This window comes from Vidua macroura, chromosome 1 (assembly GCF_024509145.1).
Source record: "Vidua macroura isolate BioBank_ID:100142 chromosome 1, ASM2450914v1, whole genome shotgun sequence".
In the NCBI taxonomy this organism is placed as follows: domain Eukaryota; kingdom Metazoa; phylum Chordata; class Aves; order Passeriformes; family Viduidae; genus Vidua; species Vidua macroura.
In genome coordinates, this window is record NC_071571.1 from 77,229,108 (window position 1) to 77,242,027 (window position 12,920).

Consider the following 12,920-nt stretch of genomic DNA (forward strand, 5'->3'; position numbering starts at 1 on the left):
TTTTTAATGCAGTAGTCCAATATATGTAGAAGACTCAATTTCTTTTTGTTTCTTTACTAGCAGTAGTCTTATTCCACCTATCATAGATAAATGTACGTCTTTCAGACTCACTTGATAATATTGTTTCATGTTTCTGAAAACACAGATTTCTATTGATCAGGAGTGCCCATACAGAAGAAACTGAGATGGAACAAAATGAAAGAAAGAGTAACATTGCATGAGTCAGGAAGCCGTTTTAGAAAACAGGTGTATACCCTTGTGAATGATTAAATGAAATATATAAGTATATAAGCAGTCCCATGTACAAAATTTTCCAGAAAGATGGGCAGTACAAAATTTTAACTTCCTCAGGCAAAAAACTCATCTGAACTGAGAACTCCCACAGCATATGTGAGTGTCTTCCAGTCCTAATGCAACCCTGGAAACAAAGCTTTCTTGCTCTTGCCTGTTTACTGTGCTCAAAACTGAAATGTTTTTCATGGACTGACAAGCATTATGCTAACTTAAAATCGCCTTTTTGCTTCAGGCTTTTTGTTTGTTCCGAAAGCCACACTGTCTTTCAGTTTTTTACAAATTGACCAAAAAGAATATTGGGTATTTGCACAGCCATAGGTTGCAAGATGCTTTCTTCTATCCTAAAATATCTTCTCTCATAAAATATTGTTCAAAATAAGCAATATTGTAATTCTGTCTTCTATTGAGATTGTTATTTGACTGCTTCTTGTAATACATAATTCTTTCAAAGATATGAATTTGAGGAATTTGAAAATTAGGATGTACTGTTTTATGTCTTACTTTGGGATGGTGTGGTATTCTGCTACATTTCTATGTGGTATAATGCTACATTTCCAAATTATGTATATTATTATGTCATGATCGATGATGTAACAGAAGACATCTCTGTTACCATCACACTACAGAGCACTAGAAGTCACTGCATATTAAACTGTCTTAGAAAAGTATCTACCACTGAGAGTCTGAAGGATCCTGTTTTCATTTTATCATGGAGAACCTAAGAAACATTAAGATATTTTGTTGAGTAACAGTCTAGTACTGAATTAAGAACAGGATCAGATCTCTGTTACCATCTTCTGCTTCAGTCTTTCCTCATGCTGAGAAAAACTCTGCATGCATTATCCTGAAATTGAGTTGTGCTTAGTAAGGCAGAAAAAATGAAAAGCATGTTTCTGTGACCTTTTGGCAAAGAACATCTTCCCAGTTATGCCTGGGAAGTGCATTTCTCCAGTGAAACACTGACATCTTTGCCTCAGTGGACTTTTCCTAACAAAACTGGATGTAAGTCCCCACTCTGGCAGCACACAGTCCAGAAATTTGTCTGCTGAGAAGGATGCTTGAGGTTTACTAGGACTGTATTATCAAAGCATTATATTGATACAAATTATGAAGCAAATGCAAAATTTGATTTAATGTTCAGATCAATAAAAAATCAGACTGGTACACTAGAAGGTTTTAAAATGATTTTATGAAAAAATATCAAAACCTAATATAAGCACATGAAAAGGAGGGAGTTGTTACACTAATATAAAATATTTGAGACAGGAGAGTCATGCTCAATTTTAAGTGTGTATATTTTAAACTTCCATATGTGTAATATGACCTTATGGTTTGAATTCTTTCTCTCTCCTAATCACTAAAATGTTCTCTTTTCAGTGCCATGAAATTGGCCAAATATGTATAGTTGTACTATGATAGCATTTTATATATTCAATTAAAACTTTATAGATTTTTGCTAATTAAGTCTCAACTGTTCCTGATGTGAAGTAATATGAAGTGATATTTATGTAATGCTATAGTATCTAAAGGCTCTGAAAAGAATGAGATGTCATACTAGGCAGTAGCATGATGCAATAGAAACAGAGCTGTATGATGGAACAGTGTGTGATGAGAATTTGGCATCCAAAGCATTTGAAACCCTCATGGTTTCAAATAAGCTCTTATCAACTACCTATTAACAGTAGCATTGCGTCAAGTGCACACCTACCTTCCATCTTAGCTTTAACTCACAATAATCCAGTTCACACGCTGAAGGAGCGCACTGAGGGCAAGGGAAAGATCTGCTCCAATAGTGCACTCCTGAACCAAATTAAAGCACTTCCATCATAGCCATAAGAACAAGGATACAATAGTTCTCTGAAGGGAGGGAAGTCTGTTTATGCAGTACAAGTCATCAAAAAGCTAGGGCAGAAGGAATCTCAGATTCACTTAATGCATTTCCGTGAGGATCACCACATGTATGTCGTTCCTAATGGATGTCTGATCTGCGCCCGAGAACTTCCAAAGATAGTGACAGTATAATCCCTCTAGTAAAAGAACAAAGTGGAATGAATTATGTACTTACCATTAACATGAGGGCTCTATTTAAAGTCTGTCCACTCATAACCTTAATGCCTTCATGTTTTTCTGTTGCCAGATGTTTGTTCCCACTCTCTCAAGAGTATCTGCTGCAAGGATGATTCAGCTGCATATCCAAAGTCAACCAGCTGCTGTGAATTATTAAGGAAATCTGAAGCTGACATGAGTTTGTACCTTTATAAGTCACTGGGTCATTCCTACAACAGCGATGGGATTTCTGAGAGGGAACACAAAGCTCAGATGAGAAAAGGAGTTACCACAGTCAGCTCTGTTTAAGCTCTCTCTGTTCATCCATCACAAACCTCTGACTCCCTTCAGTTCCTTGTACTGTTCTTGTAGAAAAGGAAATTAGATCATTAGCTCTGTTTTAGGAATAATTTGTCCAGTTATTGTGGTGAAAGGCAAGAGGTATTTGGAAATGGTATGTTTCATAGTGTAAATCAGTCAGGGGTAGGAATCAGACCAGGGCTTACACAGGGGCTTGTTATCCTGAGTGTTTTCAGATGCTGGATTTCTTCCCCCTTTTGTTTTGTTTTTCTTAAATACCATTTGTGATGGAGGATGTGCCTGATGTCACCTAAAGTAACAAACCCTCTTTTGCCATTTCTCTTATTCTTGCAAATGAGTTTTCATGAGGGGAACCTTTTGGCAAGGCTGAGGATATCCATGTTGTTCCATGTTCTGAAGCCCCTACAGTCATACCCCTACGGTGGGTATATGGGGTTACTGTCTCCTCTCACCACAGAAGGTTAGTGTAGTTGGATATTGATATAAAGAGCTGTGTAGAATACTATTGACATTTTGAATTAAGTCACTGAATAGATCAGATTACATTTTAAATTTTAATGCAAATGTATAGGGTAAAATTCTATGAATTCTTCAGTACTTTGAACTTCAAGCAGCAGGAAATCCTTCAAAGCAATATTCTTTTTAAATAATCAGCTACCAACTTTCACAGAGAATCTCATTGCATACTTTGTTGTATAGAAGTCAGCAATGTATTCTGAAGTTCTTTTTACTTGTTATCATGACTCTGCCTAATGCAAGATTGCCCTCAGCATATTTGTAGATTTTGAGTAGGAAAAAAGAGGTAAATATGGAAAAAAAAAAAAAAAAAAAAAAGTTCATGAAGACGGCTCTGCATCTTTCTTGAGAGATTTAACAACACTATTTTAATTAAGTAGGTAGGAAGAAATGTGATACAGGCAATGCAAACTTTAGAAGTGCTCAGTCATCAACATCTCCAAATGTCTTTTTCTTTAAATGTTACCACATAAGTATATAATTCCGTTACCAATTCTTGAGCCTAAGTGCATGACTCTAAATATAATTGGGGAAATGGCCTTGATAAACTTCTTAATTTCATTCAAAATTTAAAAGATTTTTCACCAAATACTACTGTAGAAATTAACTTTGCTCAGCTAAAGATACCTGGGTGAACATAGAATTAAATTATTTCTAAACAAGTCCAATACCTGGTAAAAAATATTGAAATAACCCATCCTCCATATAGCATTAGAACATCTACCGAGATTCAAAACCAGGTCTCTTTAGCTGACATTCACTGTGAATGACATTTATTTCACAGTAATTTTTTTTCTTGTATCCCTGTAAAGCTCGAGTTTTCTTATTACTACATTCTGAATAAATCATTTGACATTTGAAGAACTGATGTGTGAAACTCCAGCTCATGAAAACTTCAAACCATAAAATAGTGAAAGTAACACTGTGACTTGCTTTCTCCTGAGTTCTTTATGCGATGGCCACCATTTTTAGCATATTTTATTTTGGGGGCAAGAGGGCTTGAAGGCTGTCAGGAGGAGTGTCACAATTTCAAGTTCTTTGTCACATGTTAAGAATCTGGAGCTCTTCCGTGAGAAAAGTGAATGCTTGAAAATTCTTTATCCAATACTCTTTTATCTGGCATGAGAAGAACCCATGTTGTTGAAAGGGAAGCTGATATTAACAATTCCTGTCCAGGTATATGTCATAATAACCATCAGGTGGCATCAGCTTGGAATCAGTTCCAGGGTATCACTTTCCTTGCCCAAACTGAACGTAATACTTAGTATTTTCTTTAAACATTTGAATCTGAAAAAATATTTTAATTGCACAGAAACAATTTTACAGATTAATAAATGAATAGCAACTCTTTGTGCTGTTATTCTAGGGTTGACTCATTTTTCTTCAAGCCTTTAAGATTTCAGTGCATTGAGTAGGGCTAAAATTCATTATTTTGCAATTCCATTGAAGAAGGTATTTCCCACAACTCATCCAATTTCCAATGGTGTTTTTGGAGAAGTTGTCTGGTTGAGACGTAGCATTTGATATCATAAAACCTCTAATACAACTTAAACTACCTCTCTGAAAAACATAAACTAAGGCAGAAAAAGCATGTTTTTATCAGCACAGAAACATCTACAGTGGGAGATTTGTCAGCACAGCCATCATGATTAGAGAGTGTACTGGTTATTTTTATCTCACCTACCCTAGCCATGAAGGTATACTGGTACACTTAAGTCCCTGTTGAGTCATAGCCTGAAAACTAATCAAGTTGTCAAGATGATAAAAGCAGAAGTCAAAGCTAATTTTTTTCTATTTGCTAAATTTCATATATATATAAAAGAAGAACTTCTGTCATATTGGTAAGAGGAAAACAACCTTGAAAGCAGAAAGGAAAAATCACTCTCCAGAGGTGTATTTTTCAAACAGATAGATATTAAGCTTAGTATTTGCTAATTGGTTCCTCTGCCATTCTCCTTATGTATCATTTCCAGCAGTTACTTTACCAGGCCACTCCTTTATGTGCATATTGGGTTTAGCCTATTAGCTGCTATTGCAAGCTCCTAATTTTCTTCAGAAGTGTAACCTCTGTAAACATTATCACAGCCTTGAGACTGTGTAAGCTGCTGTCTTTATAAATAAATGACTAGCCTAAATTAATAAAAATAAATAAATTAAATAAATAATCAGTTAATAACAGGCTTTATTAGCTTAGCCACACTGAGTTGCTTAACTTTGGCTGACCCCAACAGATGATGGTATCAAAAAAAAAAAAAAAAAAGAAAGGGAAAAGAAAATAATTGCTTAGCTGATTTCTAAGCTAAATAATTAGCTAAAAGTGCCACATCAGGTTTCTCCTGTTTTCCCTCATCATGCATGAGGGAGACAGGGATGACCAGCAGGGAAAAAAAAAAAGCCAGCTTCAATACTCCCTGGATTGTTGCCAATATAAGTTAAATATTATTCTAGACATACTAGAAATATGCTTGATTATGCACTAAGTACTGAGATTTGCAACAGCTGCTTTTAGCTACCAGCACAGCAAAACTATTAGCAAAAGGCTGCCATTCTTCATCAATTACAAAAGGGAATGGCAGTATTGCTTTTGTGGCCATGGCTGCTTCTGACAGCTGAAAGAAATATATAAGTTCAGGGTGATGTCTGGAATGCAAAACAGGAATAAAGTGTGCTTCCCTGATTGTGTCTAGTGTTCAAGATATTGATGGAGCCAGCAAGCTTGTGCTATTATCGGGGCTGCACAGCCATGAATACATAAACTGGAAAGTGACTTTTCCAAGTAAAATATGTCTTTTTCATATTACTTTTGTGGGAGTCAGCGTCCAGAGTATATATTCAAAACTTATTACAGGTAATTTTTCTATAGAAGATAAGCCCCAAAAGGGCAATGTCAGCATCTCTCTTTACAAATGCATGTGTCTTCTGAGCACTGGAGTTTTGCTGAAACTACTAGTGGCAGGTCAGAGGAATATTTATTGAGACATGGAATCTCCTGATCTGAATTGCAATGTAGTGCTGCAGTGAGCCATAAATTCACATCTTTTTTTCTTAAACTTAAGAAAAAACCCCAAACCACAACTATGAAACGTGTTGATTAGATTTTTACTTGAATTCTGATAAGATGGATGCTTTTTGGGTTGCCATGGTGCTATTTTTGGAATTGTTTAGAAAGACTATTGCACAAAGTAGTTAGTTTCTATGCTGCATCTGTGCTCTTCCTTCACCCTTCCATAAAAAAATATCTTCACAATTATCTAATTTCTTTCAAAAGTACTACATAATGCATGTGGAAGGGGAGAGGTTGTGCAGCAAGATGATGACAGTTCTTTTGACTGTACAAGGAAATCATGTCTTTGCTCACCATTAAGTAGATGAAACTACCTTTGGTAGTCCATTACAAAGTAATTCCATGAAAATTCACATACAATGCCACATACTCATTTCCTACTAACAAAAGACAGGAGAAAGGTGAACAAGAAAAATTGCAAAATCAGAGCCCTGTTTTCAAAGGAGAAGAGTTGAGGTAGGAATCTGCTAGACAGGATCAAGAAAGCAGTGATATCTTTGTTATTGGAGAAATTCAAAACCTGTCAGGATAAGGGCCTGAGTCACCTGTTTTGACTGAACCTCTGATCACTGTGGAGTGGAGAGAGGCTCCAGCCAGAGCCCATGGAACACTTCAAGTCCTTCAATATTATTTCAGCATCCCTTCCTTTCTCAATTAACCTTTAAATCTTACTGTTCCCATCTCTTCCCTCTTCAAAACCTCGAAGCAGGCTACCCTCACATCCTGTGTAAAACAATGCACTGCTACCACCTAACTGAATTTTGGCATTTGTAACCAAACTTAATAGGATTTGCAGGCATAGTGTGAGCTGCTCTTAACAAGAAAATACATAATATATCACCATCTCCTTTCTAATTTGTCTTGCAATTCTATGGACTGTGCATTATTTTTATCAGGAATTCTGTCTAAATAAGTCTGCTCTGTTATTCTCATAGCACTGAATCATCTCATTTTCCTTTACAATGAAATAACTATTTTATCTAGTCCCAGTTGAGTTTTGTGTATTCTTTGTCATGCTCTTCAGGTCAACAAACTAAACATAAAAAACTCAGATTTCATGCCTGATTACTTTGAATGACAGAAATAGCTCCACAGAGAGCAAAATATCCCACCCCAACTACACATTAGTGAAGGTAAAATTTGTTTCCAGGCTGAAATAATAAAGAGGGTCAATATTTTAGTCTTTTATAAGGGAAAAAAAAAAAAAAAAAAAAAAAGGAAAAATAATCAATGGATCAAATACTCTGTTTCAAAATTTGGGAGGGTCTAAACTTTAAAATAATTTTTTAAACAAATTTTGACATTCATAAGCAATTTGAAAATCTCAAGCTGAGTATTAGAATATTTTGAAATTTTTTTGTAGTACTCCTTGGATGAGAACAGATGCCATCATTATTGGTCTTCTTTCAAAGATTGTTTTTATTTTGGCAAAATAATATTTTTACCAATGAGACTGTCAGAAAAAAATGGTAATTGTTCTAGAGGTTAAATCAATATTTCATAAACATTTCTGTTATGGTCTAAACTCAGATGCCTACAGTTCCTTACGGTTATTCTGATATAAACAACAAGGCTTTTTTATTAGTGCTATTTCTGTCAGTTTTGCCAAGAAGTTATAGATCTTAGGCTCCATTCTATTAGCACTTATTGATGAGTCTCCTTTAGTTTTACCTAGAGTAAAATTCAGGTGAGTATGCTTGCTGTGATTTACAGTATGTTAGTTTTCAATACCACTTGTACTTTTTCAAAGAAAACACAATCTTTAAAATTCCATACAATTTCTTGAGCTGTGTGAATAGTCTAACATTATTTTTTTCTCTTTCTAAAACATAAATAACTAAAGTACATAATTCAATTTTTTCTGCATTTTATAATGGCTTACATCAAAGAAGTGTGGTTTGGACATGAAAAATTAAAAATATATTTAAATGTTGACAGTCATATAAGGTAGTTCCCTAAAAAGGAACATTGTATCTTTTTTGTTCATTTTATTACTCCATGTAGTAATATAAGTATATATTTTAATTTAAATGTCATGAACTATAGTTAATGTGATCCTTCCTCACTACATTTGTGCATTAAAGATTTACAGCTGTAGTGCCCTGCATTATTGCCTGGAAAAATATAAATTGATTTTAGAGTCTACTTTTAAAAATACATTGGTTTCATGCTTTGCAATAAAATAGAAAGCTTGTTATATACAAAGAGCAATGCTTGATAATACTGAAAGGATGAGAAACCAATTTCAGAAAACCCATTTAGAACATTAAGTATGCATTTAAATAAGTAAATTACTGGAGGCATATAAAAAATACCAACATGCCAGATCTCTCATAAAAATATAAACTTTACATATTATCTGTTAGTTTAAAAGATGTGACAGATGGGTTAATACAGTTGAAAATGCTGTCAATGTGAAATGGATTATTTTTCATATTCAGTGCCAGCTATTTATCAGACTCTGTATGTCGCCCTTAATAAAACTTAGTTTGTAAATCAACTTTTCTTCCTCCTTTTGTGTAATAAAGTTGGACTACCTGGAGCATGTATCTAGGAATATCTACATGACTAATCAGTATGTGCAGGAATCACCAAGCACCTCAGTTGGTGACAGAATTTTCAGGCACTTTGATGGCCAGTGTCTGCTTTCTTCACATTGCATCATCACATTTTTCAGTGAGAAGATATAGATATGGATTCAGCTGCGGTGTTTATTTTCATTCATTCACTTATTATTTGCTAACATTTTCTTTCTTTTAGAAGTTGATTTTAATGAAACTTGCTGTCAGCTTACGAACATGATGTGCCAATTAACTGTAAAAAAGTGATTGCTAATCAAATAACACATATTTTTGTGTTTTCCTCAGGATATAGAATATCTCTTGGAATAGCTTTTCATTCTCTATTGCTTAAAAAACCGTAACAGGAGAAGTCAGATGCTGCCATCACATAGCAAATGTTTTTACAATGCTAGTACCAAACCTCTCAGCAGCACTGTCAGTCATCAGTGACGTATGACAAGGTTACATGGGCCGAGAACTAAAAAATTGTCCTTCAAACAGTTAACCTTTGCTGTTACTTTCCTTCTGAATTCATAGGACTTTTCATGTGGAACTTCTCTCAGTGAGGTACTCCCAGAACTAAACTTCGACAAGTCCATTGAGGTTCATTTCCAATTCTGAACATTTTTTTAAACTTGTCGATTTTCATTGCAGAAAAGTAGCAGTCTTAAAGTTCTTGCAGTATTCCATGGACATTCTTGAAAAAATACCAAATGACCTCCAAATGCACAATGCTGCTTAAACCAGGAATGGTGGAGATAACACACATCATTGTGTTCTTTGTCGTGTAGGCAATCTTCACTTCAAATCAGCACTGCAAATTCCAACATTGAATTGCACATAAAATCATAGGAAACAATTCTTCAAAGCTGATGGGAAAACCTAACAATGTGGCAGTTTGTTTTGCTGCAGATTATAGTTTGAAAACTATTTTAATTATGAGGCAGTGAGGAAATTCAAGTAAATAGATTAGCAAACAGCAGGAGGAAAAAGACAATTCTGTGGACTTTTGCCATTTGCAGTGAATTTTCTGCTTTCATGTGCATTTCTTTTGCTCCATTGGTCCATTTTAAATTGTAATGTAAAGAAAACTGAACTAGGTCTGGTCTATAGTTATGTCTGAAAAAAAAAAGTGACAAGGAATACTTCCTCCATAGTATTTCTAATTCTTACTGTATTGGAAGGGCAAGGGTACTCAAGTCTGGATTTTAAAAACAACTACCTGAACTAAACACCTAATTTCATTCTACAGTAAGAATATGAATTCCAACTTTAGGAGACTGCAATGCAGTTCTTTAATGTAGTTAGAGCTTGGTTCACTTCATCTTACTGAAGATTCAGGAGTTGATTGACCAAACATTTGTTTTAAAGGCAACTCCCATATTTTACTTTCATGGTTGTCGACTTTTTCACAAAATTGTGGGGTATAATCCTTTTTCAAAATTTAATATTGAGTTTTCCCAAACCTCCATTCTGTATGTGTCATGTAAAAGGCTTTTGCAAAATAATCATAAACTATTTATAAGTATCTTCTGATGGCGGATACCTTTCCCTATCTTCCCCTTTATGCCTCAGCTATTACCTAGATGGCTGCTAGCATGGAGAAGAATTAACAGTTTTATTCTCACCTTTTTTCCAGTGGAACAAGAATTGCAACAGAATCCACTAGCAAATGGACTAATGTGTCTGAAATATCCCTGATCACTGCTCTATGACAAAAATGTGATTACCTGTGTTTCTTTGCAGGAGCATACGTGCTTCAAGTTAAGGCGACAGATGCCGACGATCCCACTTATGGAAACAGTGCTAGAGTGGTTTACAGCATTCTTCAGGGGCAACCATATTTCTCCATTGATCCCAAGACAGGTAAATAGTTTATCAGCAACACTGGAAGATTTAAGCTTTGGGTTTTTTGATTCATGTAGGCAGTATCAATGAATAAATATGGACCTGGTTGATATGGCCGAAATCCAGGAGAGCAATTTCCGACATGATTCAGTTTTGAGTATTGATTACCTTTTTATGAATTACAATGTGTTGTATAAACAAAAGAAAAATGCTCATCCAATCACTACTGGAATATCTAAAATATGTCTACACTGAATTATTATTTTTTCAATGCTTTACCATTTCCCTAAGATCAAGCTTTGTCTTCTACATGTATCATTTTTTTTTTTTTTTTCCTTGATGATTGAGTATTTTAACTTGGGTCTTCTCAGCATTTTTACTTGCTGAACATATAGTCAGAAATTCTCCAGCAATTCTTGTTTTGTTATATTGAACTTATTTGAGACTGTGGAACAGCTAATCATCTCCTTCCCTCTTTTCCTGGGGCATATTGTCTTTGGGGTTACTGGATGTGTGAGCAGAAAAAGATAATATGTTTAAAGAGACTGAAGTATTTGGGAGGTTGGTAGACATGTTAATTGGGCATCTTGTCCTATATTTCTAAATGTCATTCTTGATTCTATATTTAGTAATTCAGTTGAGGAAGCAATAATGTACATGGTAAATGACACATTGTGGCATCCTGAGTGTGCTACAGGGAAAGCTATCCATATGCTCCTTTCAGCAAATAGTTTCGCCTTCCAAAGAAGCTGTACTTGAATGTCAGATTCAGGGCCTTTAGCCCTAATGGTGGAGCTTTGTAAGGCTGTGAGCACACCATCTCCAATGTACATATTTCTTTGTTCCATGCTCCATTTAGCAGGAGATCATACTGTAATTTGCAGTGAGCAATTTTACTTTTCAAACTGAAATGGGGCTTCTTTGAGTGTCTGGGGAAAAAAAGCAGTTGCCTTTATACTTAATTTTTCATTTCAGTTTTGTAAATAACTGGTATAAGTTCAGTAGCAAGAAAAAGCTTTACTGGAGCCAAAACTGCAGTTTTAGTACAAGTTTCACAAGAAAATAAGAGTAGTTAGTGGAACATGGAAGAAGAACTATATTTCGCATGGCACTTTGAATGACTGTGTTGTATGTTCTCATCTGTTACTCAGTACTGAGTCAACCATTGGTGATGGCCGGCACCTTACAAGCCCTGGACGATCATACAAACATGGCTATTACCTTAAATTAATTACTCATGAGCTAAAAGAATGGACAGAGCTGTAGAGGAAGATTGGTGAAACAGTAGCCCAGCATAGTTTAAAATCCTATACCAGAAGAAAAGCATATAGATTCATGCTTCTACAAGCATCAGTAATATGCTGTAACGTATCTTATGTTAGGAAGTTCACATTATGAGAATTATTCATGGATCTAACAGTGACTTTAGAAGTAAACAGTATGTGAATAACACTGCACAGGATGATGCTTAATGATTTGTTCTAAATCCAGAAGTCCAGGGCAGTACTACAGATCTGCTCTTTCAAAATCTTTATTTTATAATTGAGGCGTTTAGGCAGTAATTTTTCACTGCAGTTTTACTGCCAGAAATCTGTCCTGAGTGCTTTTGGCAGGAAAGGGGAAGAAAGCCACTTTGGTACAATGACAAACTCAGAACTGCCAGCAGATGAATAAGCATTTTTTGTGTTGTTGTTGGCTTGTTTTGCCATCTCTTGAATTCCAGAAACAATTTTGAGACATTATCTCATAGTTATTTAAAGAAACCAAGAACATCTATACTAAGTTTCTGCCCTGTGTCATGTTTCCAAAAGTGATGGCTTGCTTAGCTCTAGTGAGGGTTGAAGAGTAAGTGTTTAGTGATGTACCCCTGGAATGCTCTTCTAGTTTTGAAATAGCTTGTCCTTACAAAGTTCCTGGGTGACTATCAGGGTCAAAGTAACTAAAAGTCTGAAAGTATTTCTCCTTCACAACTTTTTCACTTCCCAGTAGATTTGACTTGTCCAGGAGTACAGCAGCTGCATACCCACTGACTAGAAATTCCACAGCAAAAGTTTATTTGGTTAAGAACCAGCTCCTCTTGCTTTTTTTTTTTTTTTTTTTTTTAAAGGGCATCTCTTAACTTGTTTCATACCTCACACATTGCATAAGACAGTGAATAGTTAACTTCTATTTATATTCTCCCTGAAACGACTCTTTTCTGGATTGAAGACTTCTTTAAACAGAAGCCATTCCATACCAATAATCATCCTTCTCCTCCTCAGGGTGAGAAA

General features: G+C 35.2%; 1 protein-coding gene across 1 annotated transcript in view; it reads left to right on the forward strand.

The window, feature by feature from the left end:
* Positions 1–12,920, forward strand: part of LOC128812911 (cadherin-12) — a 152,677-nt gene that overhangs the window by 68,724 nt on the left and 71,033 nt on the right. The window contains exon 3 of the mRNA XM_053987577.1: positions 10,549–10,668. Within this exon, the coding sequence (XP_053843552.1) occupies positions 10,549–10,668 (120 nt within the window). The remainder of the gene's footprint in view (positions 1–10,548; positions 10,669–12,920) is intronic.